Below are 24,411 nucleotides of genomic sequence, written 5' to 3' on the forward strand. Positions count from 1 at the left end.
AGGGAAGCCACCCGTTTCCTGTGGAGGTTACATCTTCAGAGTTCAGAGGGTGTCCCATACCACTCAGCTTAATGCATGGACTGTGCCTGCATCCAGCTGCAATCACTGCACTGCAGAAGCAGCATCAGCTGTAGCCCCAAGAACAGAATCTACACTTTTGAATTGAAATTGTGTATTTAATCAGTATGGGACATTAGTATTAAATTAAGAAGGGCAAATTATCAACTAAAAGTGAATACATTCATGCTCAGCATAGTCCAGACTTTCTCCAAGGGATACTCAAACCAGAAACACAATATAACTGGATTTGCTATATATAAACTTCAAATTTAATGGAAAACATTAGGGGGGAATAAACCAATGAGGGTACCTTCATATAAGTAAGTGGCCTCAACTGAAAGAGGTCAGATTTGGATTGGGTATCAGGAAGAAATTCTTCCCTGTGAGGGGGGTGAGGCCCTGGCACAGGTTGCCCACAGATGCTGTGGCTGCCCTTTCCCTGGAGCATTCAAAACCAGGCAGGATAGGGCTTGGAGCAAGCAGGTCTATGGAAGATGTCCCTGACACGGCAGAATGTGGGACTGGGTAATCTTTAAGGTCTGTTGCAACTCAAACCAGGCTGTGATTTGGTAATTTTATGATTCTAAAATAGAGTAATGAAATAGGTACCAACCTCCAGCATTATCATCCACACCTCATTTTACATACAAGTGTACACTTCCATTATATCATCATTTTACCATACTTATACCAACTACTTATTCCCAAAGTAAATTCCCCTTATCCAAGACCTTTTCTTTATAGAATTGTTACTCCTTTGCTCTGCTTCTATTTCACTATACAACACATAAACTATAAAACTGTATAAGCAGGAATTTTACACTGAGACAATGACATGAAAAAATATTCTACAATGTTTTCTAGGATACAGTATGCATTGAGTAAACTCTTGTTCTGTGATAGTACTGTATGCCATCCAGTAGAATACTGTATGTATACTCCTTGCCAAAAAATATCACCACTTTGGGAGTTAGGATTGCAGGCAGCTTGTTTACATCACTACAGTTTTTCAACAGTGTCAGTCTAATAATTTGCTACAAAAGCATGAAGCAGATTGCTAAACATCTTTCCCCTTTATTCACTTATTTAAAAAAAATCAGGCAAAACCACATCAGCTTCCAAGCCTCTAAAATTTTAAGTACACTAATAATTTACTTTTGTCTAACATAAGCAGCATGTTATTTCTGCTATGGCCCAGCATTTGGCTTTGCTCCCAGCTGTCTTGATTAATAAGAATTTTTTTTTTAGCTCAACAACTCTCAAATTGTGGTTCAAGGACTGGCAGCCGCCTGCAGAAAGCTGGCTGGTCACACACCCTGCAGTTCCTCTCATGGAATCAGCTGTTTCTAAAGATAAAGGTACTACTCTTCACACCTCAGTGGCTTTCTTCTTAGGCTCTGTAAACAAGGTAGCAACATGAAATCTCCTTTCTACACAGGAAAATGTGCATCTGAAAATTCTAGCCAGTCTCACCAGAGACAAACAGCACAGCTGCAACAGCAAACTTGGGCTGGAGCACCTCTCCTGTGAGGAAAGGCTGAGAGAGCTGGGGCTGGAGAAGAAAAGGCTTGAGGTTTATGGCAGCCTGGGGATACTTTAAAAAGATGGAGAAAGACTTATAAGAAAGACAGAGACAGACTTTTACCAGGGCCTGCAGTGACAGACAAGGAGCAATGGGTTTAAACTAAAGAGGGCAGGTTAAGATTGGACTTAAAGTAGAAATTCTTCCCTAGAAGTGCTCAAGGCCAGGCTGGATGGGGCTTGGAGAAACCTGGGATAGTAGAAGGTGTCCCTGCCCACGGCAGGGGTGGAACCAGATGATATTTGAAGGTCCCTTCTAACCCAAACCATTCAGTGAATCCACATTTGTTTTGCTGACAGAAGTGTGATACTGCTGCTAATTATCCACTGCTGTTCACTAGAACTCAAGAGATTTGCATCACACAACTGTTTAGTCATGAGAATGTCTTTATACAGCTGTGACTAATTTATTTCTTCTTGCACTAAATTTCACCCTGTTGTTTAAGCACAAGCTGTTCAGAATTTTGACCCTGCCCTACCAACACAGTGTCATTCACACTTTTTTTGAGGCTTTTCCCTTTTGACTACTGTCATTATTCTCAACCTGCTTTTAGGAAGGAACATGTGAGCTCATCCACTTAAATGGCTTCACCATTTGAGAATGAACTGGTTCTGGTTTTGACATTCTGTAAACAACTATGCACCCACCTTATGGAAATTATATTTGGAGTGTAGATTACTTAGGGAAATGACCTGAACAGTGTGAAAGCTTTAGTCAAAATATCTACACTCCACATCTCCTTTATCCCACTTATCCCATTGCCCTGTCAAACAAGGAAAGCACAATGATTTGACATGACTTGGTCTACACAACCCCAGGCCAAAGTACTTCCAAACTTATTTCCAAAATCTGAGTCAGATAAAAATATCTGTAATTGTTCCGGTGTTCCTCCTCTCCCCCTTTTAAACATAAATGTTATTTTTTTAATCTCTCATTCTCAGCAGTCTCTTTGTAACCTATGAATTCTTAAAAGATATTTTCAAATAGTAAAAAATTGTTTCAGCTGCATCCATAAGCATACCTAGGTAGATTTTAACAGCTCCTGTACACTTTAATATCTGTTTTACCCCTGCATTTTTAGCAGTTTTTCTCTGCTGTGGCCACTACTAGGGTTGCTTTTTCTATTAATTTACGTAATTATCTGTGTTATTATATAACATAAATGAAATCAGTTACACCATAACCCTCCCTACATGATGTATCTTGCTATTATTGGATTTACACATTGTTTTCCTCTTAATTTTTATATATCACAAGACTTCCTTTGTTCTTATTTAAAACCTCTGATAATGGAAACCTATTTTATGATTTTGCACACTTGATTTTCACGTTATATTTAAATCCTTAAACTGCTCTAAAGCAAAAGGAGTATCTGATGTAGCCCTAACAGTCTCTCATTGTATGTCCCATCTGTCCTTTGCATCAGGATAGATAATCTCCATTATGCATTCAAAAGTGCCTCCTTAGCTGCTAATTCTCATGTTCTTGGTCTCTCAGATAATCTTCTTAGGAGACACTATTTACCAGCTCCATAAGGTCACTGAAAATGACTTTACAGAAAAATTATTTTCCTCAGACTTCAGACTTTATTTCAGAAGCTAACTTTAAAATAATTTTCACCAACAGTACTTGCCATTATTAATTTCTTCAATTGCTAAAATCAAACCTGAAAACTAAATAAAATTACCTACCTCCATTTGCTAAAAAAACTGCAGCCAGAACAGTCTCATAATTTGATATATGTCTTACTGTTTCACCTACTGGTTGGTTATTTCCAACAGTTTAAAAATTACTGTTATTTGTTTCTAATATGATCTACCACACTGAACAAAAACAAGGGAAAACACAAAATTCCTTCTTGCATTCCAGGAGGATGAAGCAGAAAGACAGAGGAAGTGGGAATAGAATATACAAAAAGGAATTTTTTTTGGTAAGGTTTCCAAATTATTTTCTGTCCCATGCATGCATATGTAGTTTAGTCTAGTTATGTTCAATCATTTAATTCCTTGTGAGACATTTAACATCAAAAAGTTTTGAGGAAGGAGCTGAAAGCAGAGTGGCAGCAGCCCAGAGTACTCATTCACAAAGGGATTTTGTTACCTGGAGGTGGGATGGAAACCTGTGGAAGATGCTTTCAGTAAAGCAGAAAGCTTTACTGTCAAGATGAATTTAACTAAGGTTTCAATGATGCTTAACACATGCTTGAAGAAAGCTTTGTCACAAAATCCTTCCTTTTTTAGTCTATCAATGGGTTTTTCCAGCATCTTGTATCATCTTCTGCCCTTAAATTATTCCACTACAGCACAAGAAGTCAAACTCACCTGTTCTCACCTTGGTCCTCCATTATCACTCTTGTTTTCATGAGCTCTCCTTCCATCCCAACTCCCCTGTTGCTGTCACCCCCACAGACACCAGTCCTGCCACCACCTGCCACAACCTGCCCCAGCCTCCACAGGAGCTTTCCTCGCTCTTGGTCTTTCCCAACAGAGGAACTTCATCAGAGCCTTCCCTCCTCTCAATCCCCATGCTCCCCCTCCTCATTTTGGCCACATTTTGAATAACAGCTGATTTCCTCCTCCCTCATCTCAGAACAGTTCTACCTATGATCTGTCCCTTAGAGACACTTGCTTCTCTTAAAAAAAATGTTCTCTGAGAGAGAAAGGCCATTTCTGCTGGTGGGTTGCTTTTGGTTTTGTTTTTCTATCAGTAGTAGGAAATAAAATAATCCCCCAAACAAAACAAAATATACTCCACCACACCCCCACCACAACCAAATTTTTCTTTGTGGTTAATGTGCACCTGTTCATGTGGTGACACTGAGTCCAGGAACAAATTTGCCAGTACAGGTGGAAAATTCAGACAATTCAAAAGTTCTTATTCTTAGTGGTTTAGTAATAGGTTTTCTCTAAGAAATGTGGACAAGTAGCCAAAACTGAATGAACCTTGTCACCAGGCACAAAGATACGCAGCAAAGGATGATGAAACTTGAGGATGGCAATGTTTGAGTAAAATTAATACAGCAAATAAAACAATCATCTTCTTATCTTCTCCATATATGGAATTTCTTTTATTGAGAGGATTAGCAGGTTTTTTACCATTATTTGTTCATCTGCCTCACACCAGCACATCTGACCTACATGAAAAAAAGGACAAGATTTCAGCAAAGAGGCTTCTCTCTGCCTGTGCAGCAGAAGTGCTGCTGCATGATTCAGCCCTCTGGATGCCTCCAACTTTTAACAGCAAACATATCCCTCACTGCAACAGATGAAGCACAGATATTCTTCTGCAAGTGACAAATTGAGCTGCAGAAATTCCCCTGTACAGCTGCCTGTTGCTGCTGCTCAGAGCTCAAAGGGTTCATTGGGTTTCTCAGCTCAGGGACTATTATTCCAACAGGTGGAACTACCTGGTGCTCCAGAACTGGAGGCTCTTCCATGCTCCTGATAAATATGAAGCCATCCAGTAAGATAAAGTCAGTCTTTCTGTCTGCCAGAATCTAATGCAGATTCTGAAAAGCAACAAGTTTGGGCTAATTAAAAACAAAACAACAAACAAACACCCACACCCCAACAAAAACAAACCACAAACCCCCCCACCAAAAACCAACCAAAATCAGCTACTAACTCAGCACAGCCCCTTGGTCTCTGGAAAATGCCTAGAGCTCAACAACATTTGAGACTGAACATCTACAGAACATGATTAATAAAAGCAAGAATTATTAATTACACCAGCTCTGCATGCCAAATCCACTTTCCTAATCAGAGAACTTACTTCCTGGTTCCTTAGTTTTCTATGTGCAGGTGAGAACACTTGGAACTTTTTACCTATAACATCACTGAGGGTTTCCAGCAACTCTAGGTGTACAGAAGAGAAGGTGCCATGGAGATGCTGCTGCAGCATCCAGCTCTACGCAGACCCATCCAGCTGTTTTCCCACCCTGCAAGGACAGCAGAGCTGTTTGCTCCATCACAACTGCTATAACCAAAGGCTTCTCCTTGATTCAGCACCAAGAAAAATTCCATGCCGGGACAGTTAAAGGCATCACAAGGACACTGATGTTGTGAGAAGGCAGCCTGTGCTTCCAGGAATGGACATAGACAAAGCAGAAATCAACCAGAATCCTAGATGGAAAACACAAGCTGGAGCCAAACTCCACAGCTGCACTTGCTTTTTAGAGACGTTTCCAATAAGGAAAAGAAAGGAAAGAAGTCTTCCCTGGGGAAAATTTTAATTCTGTCGGCCTTTAGAAGGAGAAGTTGCTTATTGAAAATCATATTAGAGGGGGAAATCTTCAGGACAGGATCATGCACACAATGCTGGTGCCACTGTAAATATGTGCATGGAAAACACACAGTCTTCCATGAAGTGGCCACTGACTGGAGGCTTGGCTTGGCTGGTTTCTGGTTCTTGGCAGCCTGTGTGTTAGCCAAGTGTTTGACAAACTGTGGTACAATTTCCTCAGTGTCTTTTTGGCAAGGAAGAATTCTCTGCTCAAGACCACACTGTCATGGTTGTTTGCACTCTAGCACGTGATTAGGCAGCATCTTCTAAAGCAAACAGGCTGTTTAGCACTTGAATGATCAAAACTGAGTAGATTATTTAAGGCCTCTGGTAAAATCACCCCCTAGAAAATATTAAAGGAAGACCTCTCCAAACACAAAACATGTACATTAGTAGAGAAGAAAATTTGCTATAAATAACTAAAAAATTACTAAAGATACATAAAAGGTTGGTGCAGACCTCTGCCTCAGAACCTGCAATGCTGCTCAGTATCAAATCTTAGTCATTCTAAGCAGCAGCAAACAGCATCAGTAAAATTTGAGACAAAAGAGTGCACATATACAGCACCTTCAGAGGAAAATGAGACTGGATCAGTGCAGCCCTGAAGATAATGTGTCCTTGATATGTTTTTTTTTTTGAGAAGAAGAGAAAAAACTTGAATACTTTATCTCTCTAGGTTCTCCTGAGAACTTGAATTTTATTATAAAATTTTAATAATTTAAGTAATTATTTAGTGAAAAATCAGTATCACACATGTATCCATATTACAGGTACATCAATCCACAGCTGCACTGATTAATTCTTCAAATCTGCTTAAGAAAATCACCGTCTCTTCAGTGCTCCTCACCCAGGCCGGGCCATTTGTCAGTAGAATTACAAGCTCCATCTTACCTTATTACACTTGCTTTGGAATAATTCTGCACCTTCAACCAATGCATTCTAGTTGTTATTTATTTTCATTTGACAAATTACTCATTGTCTAGCTATCCTTATGAAAGGGAAATAGTGACTTCATGTGACTTCCAACTGAAAGGAGGATCCGAGAAAATACAAAGCCCTCTGACTTGCTTTGCTGCTCCCTGTTAGCATTAAAAGGGTGAAAAAGAAGCAGAAGCTTTGCCATACTTGGAGGTGTGTAAACACCTGCAAGCTGCCACCAACCTCTGGTGAAAGAGCAGCACCCCCTTCTTCTGAGGCAGGGGAAAAGCGAGTACAAATAAGTGAAGATCAGCCTAAAGAGCATATTATGACCTTCAGAAGTCTTACCATTCTATCATTTCTTTGGGAACTTCCCTAAAGAGTCCAGCTGCCTTCCCATAAGGGTGTTAGAAGGACAGAGACAAAGCCCAGCCTGTGACTGGAACTGGGAGCACCTCAGTGTGCAGCAGCACTGGCTGCACAAGCTCCAGCTTTGCTGTCAGAGTCCCTCTCTGCTGACCCTGAAGCCAAGAGCAGGGTCAGTGTCTTGGAAACAGCACTACAGCATTTGGAAAGCTCCGCTCCATTACTTGCTCCAGATCAACACAGACAGTAAGCAGAGATCAAAGACAGGCAAGTCTATTTCTCCAGAACTCTTGGATCATGCAGATTTCCCAGACTCAACCTTATCTGCAATTAGAAAGAACTACCAACTACGGAAAATACCAAGAGAAGGTACAGAGCGGGCCTTTCGAGCCATCAGGGTATTTTTGGCAGTCATGCTGTTGTTTGGTTCCCTCCTAAGAGCCCGTCTGTGAAATCTTATGACTGCAACAGACTCTTCCCACGGATCAAGCTCACATGGCTAAGGAGAAGGATGTAAAGGCAGAAACCCAGAAACTCTCCCAGCAAGTCATGCTTCCTGCCACTGGACAGCTGGCACCATCCAGAGGGGCAGCAACACTTCTCCCCCTTTCTCCAGTTTTCTTCACTTGACTCTGGCCTTAGAGCACTTAAACTTTAAACCTCAGAACATCTTTGTGAATGAGCCACTTAGACAAGCGGAGAATTGAAGCGGAGAGCAAAACCACAAGCAACTAGTGTGCTTTTGCCCTTTAGACCTCAGAAGTTTAGACTGCTAAACCTCTGATAGGCAACTGCAGGACAGTGACTGAACCTCCAACCCATCCATCCCAAACAATTCCCATTAGCAGGGTGCTCACTGGAGCATCTGAACTGAGTAATGAGTTTACAGATTGACAGAGATCCTGTTCCAATGGGGATTAATTCTCCAAAGCAACAGTCCAGACAGTGAAACTATTCCTACTATTGCCCTTTGCTGCCTGGCTCATGTACACATTGGGTTTTTTCCCTGTGTTAAGATAATGGCCCCATCCACATTACATTACTGTCTTCAGGATGTGATCCATCTGGATCATTAGTGTTTCTTCTCTCTTACAGTAATGCCAAGTCACCCCAGTCCTACCTTGTTTATGAATGGAATGGTCTGTGTGAACAAAAAATGAGGAGAGAATATGTAGAATTAATCACATAAAAACACATTGCTTAGAGTAAGAAATACAAGTTTAAATTCTATTCCACTGTTTTGGTGATGTCTGGGATTCCTCTATTAGAAATAAACAAGATATTCATTAACTAATTGCTTATGTAACAAAGATCATTACATGAAATTATCATCTAGAGGCACCGAAAGAATCTTAATTATGCAGGTGAACTTCAAAGCAGAACTGCACTTCGTGATTTCTCTGGTTGCATTCTCAACTCTTCTAGTTCCTGATCTACAGTCAGTAGCATGTTGATTAGTCTGACCCAATTTCTGGATTAGAAAAGACAACTCAAAGCAGCAGCTGATAAGAAGTGTAGGGCTTGTTGGATGATTTGTGGGTGCCAAACCCACGGTGTCAGTGCTGGGGGCCAGCTGCCACTGCCAAGGTACCCATACAAGCCTCTGTTCATCAAAAGGATGAGCAGCTCCAAATGCAGCAACCAAAAAGCTTTGCCTTCAGTACCAAGTAACTGCTCCCGCATGTCAGAGGCCAAATGGAAACACAGTATTTCCAAGCCTGACTGCCAGATGCTAAGAGAATAATGGCTACAGAATAAGGTCTCCAGAGGTGGAAAAGCAGCAATAAGCTGGAGAGCTCCCTCTGCTCCAAGTCCTGTGCCCAAAGCCGGCTTTGTATGAGAATTCTGCAGCTCTGAGGGACTGATGGTCTTGAGAAGTGGCAACTTTCAGGAGTCTCCATTGCCACCTGCTGAGGGAACTGCTGCTCCAAATCTCCAACACTCCAAGCTCTGCTACTGCAGTCCTGGCAAGCTCCTCACACCCCTAGCCTGCAGCTGTGGCCAACACATGCTGCAAAGTGCAGAGCAACGGCTCCGTGTTGCCAGCATCCTCTTCCTAAACCTTATGGGAGAACAATGGCTCAGTAACACCAGCATCCTTCTCCCAAACCTTATGGGAGAACAATGGCTCAGTAACACCAGCATCCTTCTCCCAAACCTCCTGGGAGAACAATGGCTCAGTAACACCCAAGCCTCATGTGAGTTCTAAACCAAAACTGAAATAAAAGTGAGATATGCTGTAAGCATATCCTAAATCCTGAACACAACCCTTACTGACATCAGAGAACTATTCTACAGGACTAACGGCTCATTTTTGCAAATCTCACCAAGCACCACATGTATTCTAAGATCTTCAGTATCTGTTCTACCACTGAGGGAACATTCCCCATTACACAGGGAGAAGATTCCCTGCAATAAAACCTTCTATTGGAGAAGTGACAATAGCCTGGACTTCAGTTGTCAATGCTACCTGTGCCTTCAGGCTGACACACAAAAGGGCTGGGCAGAGGGGTACTCACAGGGTAGGTGGAGAAGACAGGAATTCTGCATTTGCTTTTGCTCTTCAACTTCCACACCCATCTCTTCTCAGCAACAACCTCCTTCCTTTTTAACCTTAAATCTGTTCCTCATCCTATCAAAGTCAACATAAACTTTTCTATGCCGCGACCACACTGTCACCAAAAAAACTCACTTTGAAGTGAAACCTTTTGCATTAAAAAAAAAAAAAACAAACAAAAACCAACCCCCCTCCCCCCCATACTGTTTTTTCCCTGCAATTCTCCTGGAAGTGAGCAAAGAGCAGTAGGTATCTCCAGCTTTAAATTATCAGCAGCAGTGAAACTTTCACAAAGAAGATGCCCATACTGCAGGCTGCTGCACGGGGAGCCCGGGGATGAGCACAGAGCTGGCCACAGCCTCCAGACCAGAGTTCGGGGACAAACCCATTGGAAAGGAGCTGCAGTGAGCTGTGGGTCACGGAGCACACGCTGCCCACAGCCTCTAAGCCATGCAACTTCAAAGCAGACTTTGCATTTCTAAGCTGCAGTGCAGTCTGCAGTGCAGTCCCCACTGTAAATATACCCAAAGTCTTTGCAATCAACATTTTAATTTTAACAAAGGGGGGGGGGGGGAGGAAGGCAAAACAGGACAATTTCAGCCAAAGCAAACAAGGTAAAGAAAGTCCAAGTAACACAAAAGGGTTACAATTCCTGTAATGTCTCTGTAACCCTTCTGTTCTCTTATCTTGTACTCCTGGCTCACACTTTATAGATGCTGCAGCTTAAATCAGGCTAATCTAAATCTTACCCAAGTCACTTGAATGATTTCTGCTGATTTATCTTAATCAGAATTTTGCTTTTGCACTGCTACTGACATATGAGCAGCATGAGAATAAAAGAAGCTCACTACTACTTTAATTTTTTGCATGGTCTTACATCGAACATGGACCAAACATAAAAAGACCCATGTACAAGATCATATCAATGCAGGTGTAAATCCTACATGTTAAAAGAAAATGCTCTCAAGTGAAAAAAAAGAAAAAAAGAAAGAAAAAAAAAGAAAAATGAGTAAGCAGATAAACATTTTACTACTTCAAAATAATACAAGTAACATGCCCCAGCACAGGCAAGACTCCTCACCTGAATCATTCCTCTGAATTACTCACTTTTTCATCTCTAAATTCACTATTAAACTGTTAAGAAAAAGATTCTTAAATTAAGAAGAATCTCTTGATGCCAACACAAAAGCATCTGTATAAAGTATAAATGACATTAACAGACTAACAGGCAAATAAAAATCATCAGAGCCTCTTGCAAATCAAAGTAGTTTTATTTCCAGAGGCTTCAATGTTTGACTCAGAACCAAACAGAGCAGAGGTTCAAAATTTGACCTCCAATTTGTAAATCCTTTTTACCCTGTTCCAGTCTTTCAATACTAAGAACCATCAGATTAGAAACTAATTTTGTCTGTACCTTTGTCCTTTATAAACTGCTGAATATCACTGTATTACATCTATGAGCTCTTTCAGATGATCTGTGAAAAGCATACTTAGAATTCCTCTTTCAAACTTAATTTGCAGTGATTTTCTTCCAATAATATGAGAATAAATGAAAAATATAATTGATTTCAACAGTAAGCAATTACACACAATGACTTTTCTACAGCAGTTGTCTAATTAAGAGACTATGAGCCCTGAATATCAAGCCTTAGATTTAAGCATTGCTTTTCAGTTATGCATATGATATGCAAGATGCATAACTTTTTGTGTTCTGTTACCCTGCAGATGCACAAAGATACTTACTACAAACTTTTAGCCCTTCACAAAAAATTTATGTTTGCATATTTGATTTGAATGTGAAGGAAAGAAACAGCTACTGTTCGACTGAGTAAAGATATCTGAAGGTTATCAACATCAATAAATAACATTTATGGCAAGGCTGATCTAAAAAGTGACACTGGACTAAAAATAACTTGACAAAATTAACAATGAAAGATTTTTTTATGAATATGAAACATGCATATGCACAGATGTCAGTTATATAACCAATTTCTTACATCATTAAAGAGTAAACACCAGGCTATTCTTTCAGCTTATCAAAACACAGTAAAAAGCAGACACATTTCCTTTCCCATATTTCTCTCCCCTAATTAACAGATTTTTTAAACTGTGTTTCTTTTACCACCGCAGCAGAATCTCATCTGCCCCCTTATTGTCAATTGCTACATACAAATGCCTATTGCTCCCAAAGGCTTTTCTAAGAAGCAACAAAAGGATTGCAGGCGCATACCTTAACCTCTTGGCTGGCAAAAACCTCCACATCAACCCCACAGGCAACCAGAGTGGAAACATCACAGTCCATGCTACGGGCTGGCATCCCCCGCCTTTGTACACTGAGTTAGGCGAGCTCAGAGTCACAAACGATGCAAGAACACAACAAAAGAATTAAAAAAAAAATCTTCAGTACTGCAATTGAACAGTCCAAGATTCAGTTTCAGCGCTGGCAATGCCTGCAAGCCTCCAACACGAGCTCTGTGCACTTAAAGTGAGTTGCCGGTTGCCTGTCCCCCGTACACCCACCAACTGAGCAGGCACAGCATAGTAACAGCGCTATTCCATCTCTCATGGCAATGACATCACCACAAAGACTGACATAAGCTAAATCTATTTTTTCAACCCTTTTATCTCTAGGCAGCACAGTGGATCAAATTGAAAATGATTATGTGCTAAATCTGAACTCGGACTAAATCAATTCAAGCAGCGTTCACTGTCAACTGAGTCATAGCTGTTGCTTCAGCTGAGTGTGCTTATGGTGGCAAAAAAAAAAAAAATAAAAGAGATCGCCTGACACTGAAAGCTCCACTCTGTGTGTAAATTAACCCAGCATTTAAAGCCACTAATCTCAAGGTAACATTTGTGACTTTACTATACTTGAAAATCTACGGCAGAGCACTAATAAAAAACCCCTCAAATCAACAAAATCTCAGCACTCTGGTTTTAATAGCTCTAAGTCCTCTTTTTTAATAAAGCACACTCTACAACCCCACACACGGGATTAGAGAACATCTTGTCCTGTCACCAGCAGTGATCAACACACTGCAAATTTGATGCCAGTGCTTCGCATCCACGTTGCACTGTGACTCATCCCCAGGAAGATCAGAGGCATGTCTGTGTGTGATTTGGAAGTCAATACCCCTTCAAAGAACAGAACACGAAAATTTCCTTGAAATTAGGACTTCACACTGGGCAAACTTTACACCCTCCATCCTAAGGGTTAACCCTTCACAAATAAGAACTGCGTTCAACCAAAGAAACAAGCAGAAGTGAAGATGCTTTACACCGGCTGAGTCAGTGATCTGTTTATTCTTTGCAAGTTTTATCTTTTTTTTAATGATAGAAATAAAATATTTACATGTCTGGGACTTCTAAAGTGATCTTTATCCCAGACTGGCACCATTATTTTTCCTCTACCATTTCATTCTTGTGATCCATAAATTACTATTAATTGTTGTAGGCGTAGAATTGGCATTTATGGATACGTCAGATTAATAATGAGAATTAAATATTTAATTACTGGTTATGAACACAGGAGCTGCTTATGGCTCAATGTAAGAAACTGCTCTGCTTACCTCCACTCACAGATAAACTCCTAATTATGCTAACATTAGGTGTTAGGAGCAAATTCTTTACTGTGAGAGGGCAGTGACATTAGATGCTGAGACAGATGAGCCAATATCTCTTACCAGAGCATTCTTTCTCAAGTTCTATTAAATAATTTTCCCACTTTTCAACTTGCATTTATAGCAACCTCCCCAGCAGTAATCACAAACTAAGATCTTCAGCCAGGACAAAATTCTATCCCAGCACTAAATATTTTACAAACCCAGACTATAGAGACCAACAGAAATGGATAGGGCAGCAGAAGGCAGAAAATGAATCAATATTGTTTGTCATGATTATCAATTCCTTTGTGCACTGGTCACTTAATCACTGTCAAAATTTTTCATAAACCACAGGAAACCACTTTTTAGAAAGAATTTGAAGTTAAGATTTTTGTGAGTGGACCTTTTATTTGTATATCTGAATATAATATGTATGTGCTAAAAGAGAAAAAAAGCCATAAAGGCCTGATTAAAGTTGTAGGCAGACAGCAAGGGAAAAATCATGGCATCAGAAAAGTGAGAAGCCGGAAGTGCTACCAAAGAGCTGGAAGGAAACATTGAAAGCAAAGATGAGTCATGTGTCTGAGTCTTATGAAAGTTTTAACAGTGATGGACCAACAGGTTGAAAACAAAACAAGCATTTGGGAAAGGAAAAGATCAAGAACCAGATGATGATGGTCTCTGAGGTCCATAAAGGCATCCAGAGTGAGGGTAATGCCTGGCCTGAGTGTGGTTCCACAGCAGAGATGGAAAAATTATCTTACATTATAGAGCTACACTGGATAGTTCTAGAATTATTTTTTTTCCTTTCTTCTTTAAAAACTGTCACCTATCAATTTGAATAGCCTTAATGTTCTTATGAAAACTGGCACCTGATGTGTAAACTGACCTGTTCCACTTCATGATTATTCCTGCACATCCACTGTTCATCGCCTTTCAAAAGAGAATCACTGCAATTTTCCACTTCATCTGAATAAGGAAACCCTACTGAGATCACAATTTCTTTCATTTCTTGCTTTTTCTTGCCTATTCCAAAGTATAACCTAATTTTTCCCCTTAAAAATCACTCTAGCTCACTAGGGTATTTTAGTGAGCTCTTTACAAAGATAACCTAGTTGGTTTTGCCTCTTGAAAACAAAGATTACCTAACAGAAGAACTCTATAAAGCTTTTGAGTACCCCAGCAAATATCTTTGAATATATGTCATATTCTATTTGCTACTGCTCACTTCTCATTTGAAATCAAGACATATTCCTGTGTGAATGTTTTTTTTCCAGGGCACTCCACAATTCCTTGTAGTCTCACCTAATGTTAATGAAAAATTTATTATTGAACACTTTAAAATTGGTTAATATTGACTTATTTCTCAAGTTCAGGAGACTTGCTTTTCATCCAAATTTAAAGAAAAAAGTATTTCAAATTCTCTACAAAAATTTCTTAACTCTGTCTCTAGATGGTCTTGCTAATTTCAGTTAACCAAACTCACAAGAAAAAATGAAGCCATGTTTCATGAATATTTTAAAATATTTTATTTAATAAACAGAAATGGATATAGATATACCTGCACTTCAGCATTGTACTGATACTCACTCAGTAGGTTCTCTAGATCACAAACTGGTACCAGTATGTAACACTACTGCCATCCCTCACCAATTTTATATGGACTTTAAGACCATGACCATAAATTCTGAGAACAGAAAGTGGAGAGCTTTGAACAGTTATTCAAAAGCTTCTTAGTTTGTTTTAATGTTTGTCCATAGCAACAGTTTTGCATGTAATTCAAGGGGCACTACTCACTACTGTGAATATCTCAGGGGGCTGAATTTGGGAGCAGCTGAAGCTCATTTGTACAATCAGGCTGAGCATTGAAATACCAAGTTTTCACAGTTACATGCATAGACATCAGACAGGTTCTAGAGCTCAGAGCAATATTCCAGGTTATTGTTCCTTCACAAGCACCACAGTAACCCCACAGCATCACTAGACTCTGATGATTAACACTTGATGATCAGGTCTCATATTTTCATCAGCTTTTATATTTTCATTTCCTCAACCAGAAGGAAAATAAAAGTCATGTCATTCCAGCCAGGAATCTTCCATTCTGGATCTGTACAGTTCCTGGAACAGCACAGTCTTTACTCCTGTGTGTGGAGTTGTTTTCCTCCTGTAGTTCCAGCTGTGCCTCAGCTTAACACACATGAGCAGCACCACAGATTTAAGATTTTCAAGCTCAACTCTCAAGTCATTAAAACAACTGCTGCAAAATCTTGACCCTCCTTTTGCAAGCAACCTACTACTGATTTAGCCTTAGGGCAACTTCACTGGCTCTGGACCTTACAGTAAGATCAGCCACGTGGTAACCAAACCCAGCAGCTAAATTCAGATCCTGACTGTTCTGCTCTATGGATGAAGGTTGTGCTTGTTATCACTGGTACTAGAGGGGTTATTTCTGTAGCAGCTCTGCTTGCAGGTGCAAACCTTACTAGGTCAATGTACAAATCCAGAAAAATAAAAAGGAGGCCTCCATCAATGACCCATTGAGGGCTGCATGGAACACTGGGAATGGATTCACATTATGGCTGATTGAAGTGCTTTTAATGATGTGCATCTCTATCGATCTTGTTCAGCCTACTACACACGTAAACAGCATTTAAAATGTGCTCCTACCTGTCAGCAGGAGCATACTTTTACAAATATAAGCTCATTTTTAATGGGATTATAAATTATAAAAACTTTCAAAACCACATAAACATTTAGAAATGTAAGAGACAGTCCTGAAAAAAAAATCCAGAAAAAGAAGACAGTTCTTCGAATTCCTTTATCTACAGCAGAAGATAAAAAAGGCCAACCACAAAAATTCTTCAGGAACAAAGTTAGCTTCTTCAAAGAAGTGTTTCACAAGGACATAAAGAAAATAGACCACTGAAGACTGGGCAGGGTTCAGCTCACCCATAGAAAGAATTTTTTTTTTTTAACGCAGTGAGCATTGGCTTGTGCTAAGGTCAATTACCCCCAAAACAATGGAAGCACCAGACAAACCCAGTCAGAGGAACACACCAGCAAACTGAATAGCCATCAAACTGCTTGGAAGTGTATATTTTAAAGAGAATATTTAGCTGTCATTTGCAGTGAATAAGGAACACTGAACGATCCAACAGCTACAAACGCACTGATTTTCTCACAATGAGCCTGACCCTCAAGCTAAAGTTTCTACAAATCTTAAATTGGCATCAATTGTGGCAAAAAAAGGACTCCAATTCACCACTTCTCATAATAAATAATCATTCCTATGAAGATTTTTAAAGACACAAAATCTTGACCAGACAATAAAAGTTCAATTAAATTTAGAATAATCCTAAATCAGTAAGTTCCTCTTACATGCAGAGACTTTTGATTTTAGAAAATGCCTTGGCTGACTTTGCTTTCATGAAAGGCAGCTTTTCTGTATTTTAAGTGATATTTTGCTTTTCTGTATGCAATAATTTTCTGTCAGTCATGCTTCTAGGTCTCGGAATCTGAGGGCATCCAAGAAAATAAAACAAATCATCAGCATTATGAAGGATTTCTCCCTCTTTAATAAAGATAACACTAAACAACTCAAAGGCCTGCACATGGTGGGAGAATACTTCAGTGACTGCATAAACAACTGTGTCAGTCAGGCAGCATCACTCTGCTGTATCATTTAGCTACACACAAGCTGCAACTGTGAGTCAGAGCTGCTCAATTATTTTAACATGGCTGTACCATTCATAGTCCTTCGCTTCCAAGTAAATTCAGGGAGGTGTGAGGGGGTGGAAATCTGTGCGTGTGTCTTCTGTCAAGTCAGAATGGTTACAAATCCTTTTCTGTGCCAGATCCACACAGGAAAACAACTGTTATGGTCCCAAATTGCAAACCTCTCTCTCTGGTAAAATAAACTGCTGCAGTTCAGGAGTCAAGACATCCTTGATTCATCTGGTGAACCCATGACCACCTACAGAATACATAACACACATGAATCCCTGGCAACAGAAGAAGATCATAACCCTGCAGTGTAAGCTGAATTTATTTGCAGCCTAGCTACACAGGATCATTGATAAATTGCATAGGTTTCAAATTAAGAGAACTAAAGATAGATCCCCACATGCTGGTACACACATTGCCAGTATAAGCAACAGATTTGGGAATTAATTTCATGGCTCCAGCATGGATAGCTAATGGAATGGGAGATGCCTAAGGATATCCAAGACACACATACAGGCTTGACAGACATGATCCAGGACCTCTGGAAATCACCCTCCTCTGAACCATCAGCCAGAGGCCCCAAGAGGTTCTTTAAGATATTTAAATTAGCACTTATTAGTTGGGCAACTGTTCAACACACTCCCTGTTCAATGTACTCCACGGACTATTAGAGTGGGATTTTGCTGATCAGTCACTTGCTGTGTAGTTTAGGATGGACTGAATTTCTCCCAAGCCTCTGAAAGCTAATGAGATTTCCAGCCACTACAACAGAAACATAAGCATCTGGCACATATGTACATATGTATAAAGTGATGCTGTAATTTAAGTGCTAATCTATAACTGAATCCTACAAATAAAGTTATCACTGTTCCTCGATTTCTCCAACAGCAAGATAGGAATGGTGATACCTGCTCTGTCAATGCATCCAATATTAATGAGCACATGTAAAACAGATTTTTATGCTGCCTTTAATTTTATAGAAGTAGTAGCGACCGAAGACTATAAAACAGGTGAAGTCCTCACATATGTTTATTCTTGCAGGACTTGAAAACAGAATTACCCAGGTCCCATAAGGATTCTGTACAAGATTCACACACACAGAGGATGCCAGGCCAGTGCTCTGACAGCTGCAGGAAACTGAAATCCCAAGTATCTCCCTCCGTTCCCAGTGGGAAGATGGAGGTGCTCAGGGGCTGTCACAGGAATAAGACACTAAAGAAATGGATTCAATTCTTCACAAGAACTACCTTTGTGACCTTGGATGAAGAGCATGCAGGAACACACATTCAGAATGGCTCAGAGCTTTGTGTTTTATTTAGATTTTAAGTGCAACCTGGGCAGGACAAGGACTCTCCATTACTATTTGTTATTTAATGGATGATGCCAGTTGGAATTGGTCTGTAATGCTCCTGCCTAAAACTGTGATTTGCAGTTATCCACAAGCTCTGTTAACAGCTTCAAAATGTATTTTAAAATCATTTCCATTTACCTTTACTTGTCTCAGACTAGCAAGGGTATTTAACATGTCTGTATGTTTTCCTTGTCATTTCAGACGCTTCATCACAGCAAAATGCCCTTGAAAGAAGAGCCTGGAATACCAATGCTCACTGCTGTGAGAGAGACCAACCTTATCTCTCAACAGCAGCTCTGCACAGGACACGCAGGTGAGAGATTTAATGGCTGTGCTGAGAGAAAACAGCCTTTAGTGCCAAGCCAGTTCAAAGGGGGAAAAAAAAAGGAGAGAGAGAAAAAAGCCCACTGTCAAACAGCATGCAGTCAGACAGCAAATAATGAAGCAATGAATAATAGATTTCTTATGTAATTGCTATTTTATCCTGATATTATAGGGTGGGATTTATTTTACTGCAAGACTTTAAAACAAATAGCCTCTTCTATTAATCCACAGATTAAACTGCAGACAAAAAAAGGTGTTGATACTTAAAATTTGCCATATACAAATAGTACTTCTTGTCTTCATTACAGGTGACACTATTGTCTATTTTGATCAATTCTCTGTTATTATTGTTTTATTTATGTTAAAAGACAGATGGAGATTAGATACAATGAGACCTAAAAGTCAGGTATGAAGATTCCAATGGCTCTAAAGTGAAATAAGAAAAGAATAAAGAAACCTGAGTAATTCTAAGATATTAGTGCACTTGTAATATATTTATAAAATAGATTTATCCCAGTTTCTCCTTAAGAGACTGATTTCATTGATTTCACAAACAGAAGAAAGAGACTATGATGGGCCATTTCAGAGCCTGTATCTTATTTGAAGACAGATCAAATTTAGTTTCCCCCTTTTCCTCTTCCTAAAACCCACATTTATTTTCCTAACCTGAACTCAAGAAACAGTCTTCCATTGACCCAGCCCAGGAGAGGACCAGAACCAGTTCTGTTCCTATGTTTTGAACTCTCAGTTTATTCAGTATCTCCATATTTTTATGAAGCGTGATACAGCTCTAAAGAGACATCAACAAAATAAAACAATTTAAAAATTGAAGCAGAACTAGTTCCTATACAGGCATTTCATATATATATATATATATCAGTGTGGTTTCAGAAGGTATTTAAAACAGTTCCAAACCATTTAGTTATTCTATAATGTTGGTCCACTCTGTAATATAAAAGAGCTTGACACTGCATTGTCAATATTAAATTGACAATAATTAAATAGCAAATACATTAAAGTACAAGTGAGTGACAGAAAATTGATCTTATTTCAAAGCAACTGATGTATATTTAAACAGACAGCTTCCTTCTGAAACATGGAGCTTCAAACAATGAACCCAGATGCATCATATTCCCCAAACCAAAGCATCTTCCACTAGCAGAACATTTCCATACAAAAATTCCAACTCATTCTACTTTTGACAGGAAAGTAGAAAAGGAAAAAAGGTTTAGGAAAGCCAAAGGCAGAAGGGGGAGAACTCAAATATTGGGTCCAAATAACCTACAGCAAGTTCAGCTGTTACCTTAGAATAGGGTTTATTTGTAGGTTGTTTTTGGGGGTTTTTTTTGTTCATTTTACTTTAAGTAATTCAGTTTTAATCAGAAGCTCCTATCAAAACTGAAGAAATCAGAAATAACTGTTGCTGTGAAGTTCTATGAAGTTTCTTCTTTTCCTGGAAACAAGATTTTCTCATCCTCTACTTTTTTATTCTTCCATAGCTTCTTATAATCTTCTGGTTGCTTCTGACCTACACAAACCCAGCTTATGAATTTGTTGAACTTGGGGGAATATTCTGGTTAATTATCTGTAGATTTCACATTAAGTGGCTACACACATTTGGGACCTAGCACTGATTCCTAAACCACACCTGCAGTTACTCCAGGTAAATAAGTTTTCCAGGAATACTCTAAGCTTGGCTTTGAGACCCGGTAGCATGCAACAGTCCCACATCTGTGCTGGTATTGCTGACCATGTTTAAAATCTTTTAGTTGCCTCCACTCCCAGCTTTATCAATCAATACTTTCTAGAGCTTAATGGACCTGTTCAATCTTTTTTTTTTAAACTGTATTAAAACATTCCAATTGCAAAGGTCAAAAACCCATATAAACACACTTCAGTCCCACAGCAACTACCTTTGACTTGTGCATGCCCAGATACACAGATGCAGACCTGATAATCTGATGGGAGTTGCACTCTGTAGCCCAGTCTATCTATCACATTGTCCAACACAGATTTAAACATCCAAATGAGGGAAGTCTTCAGCAGAAATGGTAGTTAAAATTATCTGTTAGTACACAGTGGCTTTACCTCCTACTCAGTTTTGCATTCCTATTCATGACCACTTGTGCCCTAGTTAATTCTGCTCTGACTTTTGCTCACAACCGTATCACAGCTGCCTTCACCTCAGCACCAAGCAATGCATATTTAGTTGTTTGTACTTCTTCACAAGTAAGCTCATTCAATTACCTGAGAATATTTACTGGCGATTTAACTTATATTTGCTAATTATTTTTGCACTCTGTTAACACAATTTCATAGTAATATTCTATTCTGGTCACATGAATTAATTCACAGAATTATGGATACAACTCCAATTAAAACCTTATCACCACTTAATTTATAGACCACTTAATTTTCTCTTAATTCAATTACATTAGAACAATACAAATAAACTATGGATGGAGAGTGCCAGCACTGAAGCACTCAAAAATTTCAACCATGAAAGAGTTAATCCAATAGCCTCATTTTTATACAGTGCAGAGTATCTCAGTTAAGGAGGAAAAAGTGTCTGACTAAAAAACTGCAGTTCTCTCCACCTTGTGCTCTTTGATGTGAGGTGTTCCATACTAATGTTTACCATAAAATATGAATTTGTTTCAATACTTTCTTTTTCCTTGCAGCAAGCAGAGCTTACTGTAGAAAGCTGATAGCTTCCTCATTCTTGAAAAGACAAAAAAAGATTTAAGTATTAATTTGCAATTTATTATGAATTTTTAAAGTAGTATCTATGCATTTTAGTCATAAAGTGAGATTTTACAGTCAGAACTTCATCCTTCAACTTGAGATGGACAAGCAAAATCCTATTTCGGTTCATTTGAGATCCCACCAACTATGTTACAATTTTCTCAGGCCACAGAGATAAATTTAGGCTCAGATTTTACAACACACAGCAAGAGGCACCTTGGCTCTACCACCTGCTCTCTCAAAGGATCACTTGGAACTGCTTTGTTTCATTCCATGGCCCTGGTTTCACCAAGTCAAACAACAAGAAATTCATGCTCCAAAATGTGTGTAACATGGGAGGGCCACAAGTCTTTGAATTAGCATTAAAAGAGTGCTAAAGAGAGTTCTAACATTGGATGATATCCAGTGATAGCAACCCCTTCTCATGGCAAGGATAAGCCCTGCAGCTGATGCAGGAATTTAGACTAGGAAGGAATCCCAGTGTGTCTCAAGCATGTTTGTGTTTCTGAGACACATGGAGGCCACTGGTAACAGTCATGGACCAAGAAACATTCCTGGATGGTAACTGAATTACAACTTGAACAAAGAATAGTGTCTTATCTTTCAGACAGAGTAACTGAAAGAGCGACTGATTTCTGTTCTGTCAATGTCCTTATAAATCTTAAAATGTGATGGCAATGTCTGATTGTCATTTACAAAGTATTTTACATACATCAACAAGGTAGCCAAATTTCTGAAGGGACATGGACCAGGCCATATACAATGATCAGATTTTAAAAATAACCAATTTCCCAATAAAACAATTCCTTTAACAAGTTGCCGATTGTCTCAGGACAGTCTGATATGTTAGACTGTACTAAAAGAAGCCCACTGAAGCCTTCAAGGATCACATTCACTGCAGTGATGGACATAATATATAACATTTGCACATAAAAAGCCCCTCGCTAAGCACCAGAGGACTCCCATCAGTCTGCCAAGGCTACGAGCCAAGGCAGTGCAGTGGTCACAGAGCAGGGGCACTGTGCAGCCCCAGGGGCTTACACTGAGCCCACCCTGGCAGCAACACAAACCCACAGGGACTGAAACCACGCTCACTGACAAAGACACATATCCTGGCATCCCTAAAGACAGCCCCAACTTGCTGTCTTGTTTCCCTAAAGGAAAGGTGGATGACAGACAGGTTTCTATATTAACATCCACTTCCATGCAGAATTTGTTACAAAGCTGTAAAATAAATGTTCAAAAGCTACTAAATACTACAGGATCATAGGAGGGACCTTTAAAGGTCATCTTCTCCAACCCCCCTGCAATGAGCAATCTGTCGAATCTGACCTTGGCTATTTCCAGGGATGGGGCATTTTGAAAGTACAGATTACAAAAGCTTTTCTGGAAGACAGAGTAGTTACCAATACAAAATCATGCCACAGAGAATCTTCAAGGCACTGCTAGGATTTTTTAAACATCAATTTAAGTCTAGAAAAAAATTAGTTAAATTTTAAAGGCCCACATCTTTGACTTTTCCCCTCTAATGCCTTTGAGCCATTCTCCAGTTACAACTGCTGTATTTCAATTTGCTAATTAAATTCTTCCTTTTATCAGGATAAACACAAAATAATTATTTTTGCCGGATTATTTACTACTATACAAATTTCTGAAGTAAAACATTTATGCAAGCTTAATGCTCAAAACCAACAGCAGTTCCTCTGCCCCTAAATTGTAGGCAGAATTACAGGTTAAAAACTATTGTAGCAGTACTTCTAGAGGAAAAGGTGATGAAAGGAACATTTTTTCAAAGCAAAATTTTAAAAGGCAGAAAAAGAACACAGAGGTATTTTTTCTATTGTTTAAAAGTCATTATTCTCAAACAGTGATTGTATAATCCACAGGACAGCTGCATGCTGCAACCAATAGAATATTTTTTAATATGCAATAATTTTCTGTCCATAATTCTTTACATGTAATATTGATGGAGAATTCACTTGTACAGAATTTTCTTGGTCTGGAGTTGAAGTATTACTTCCTTTGGTGAATGGGAAGCCAGAGTCACTGGTATTTACAACAAGGATTTGTTAAGTAACAGAACACTGCAGAACTTACATAAATAAAAGTGGCCTGAAGTCCATGCAGTTTTAAATTCAAAGGAAAAGAACAAACAGATCCCAGACAGAGATTTCAGTCTTCAAAATGGCAGATAACAGAGAAGCAAACCCAAGCTTCTTTCTTTCCACTATCTCAGACCTCCATTTATCAATGTACAGAATCTGCTGCAATCTGGAAAACCACTCAAAGTGGCTGAACTAGAAAAAGAGACTCCTGTGTTCCCTCTACATCCTGTTTTTGCAGAGTAAAGTTTTCTAACCATTTAACTTTGTCTCTTAAATAATTTTGAGATCTTGCTATTTGGGTGCTTTCTTGCTTTAGTGCATTGTTTACAAATTCTAATAAAAAATATCTGAAACTTTCACCTCAAATCAAAAGTAGGGGGTTAGGACAACCTTAAATTTCAACCTGGGATTGTGTCACCAACTCATAAAACCCCATGACTGGACAAACATAAACACAGCTTTCTTAAATACAGGCAGAAATGTGGTAGGTAAGTACAAGCCTGCACAAATTCAACAGACGTTTGGAAGGTGTTTGAAAGACATCATTGCAATCCATACACCTGAATGCTAAAATAAAGCAGCAGAAGTTTAAAATTGGACCCTTTTTGAAGAGAATTTTGAATAGATTTTTGTCTAGTATGGTTTATCTCAGATAAATGAATGGGGGATCACATATAAAAAATAATTTCAAACAGAAAATTATTAATGCAGAGAAGGCAGGATTGGTGCAGAACAAACTGCAGAAGAGAACACTCCCTTCAGTGCCAGCAGCAGAAGTACCAATCCACAAGAAGGTT

General features: G+C 39.2%; 1 protein-coding gene across 3 annotated transcripts in view; it reads right to left on the minus strand.

The window, feature by feature from the left end:
- Positions 1–24,411, minus strand: part of RCAN2 (regulator of calcineurin 2) — an 81,315-nt gene that overhangs the window by 26,147 nt on the left and 30,757 nt on the right. The window contains exon 1 of one of the 3 annotated variants that reach the window (XM_005430608.2): positions 11,995–12,217. The exons of the other annotated variants lie outside the window; for them this stretch is intronic. Coding sequence (XP_005430665.1) covers positions 11,995–12,081 — 87 coding nt within the window. The 5' untranslated portion in view covers positions 12,082–12,217. Of the gene's footprint in view, positions 1–11,994; positions 12,218–24,411 lie in introns of those variants that run through there. 3 annotated transcript variants of the gene reach the window in all.

The sequence above is a fragment of the Geospiza fortis genome, unplaced genomic scaffold, assembly GCF_000277835.1.
Source record: "Geospiza fortis unplaced genomic scaffold, GeoFor_1.0 scaffold52, whole genome shotgun sequence".
NCBI classification, from domain to species: domain Eukaryota; kingdom Metazoa; phylum Chordata; class Aves; order Passeriformes; family Thraupidae; genus Geospiza; species Geospiza fortis.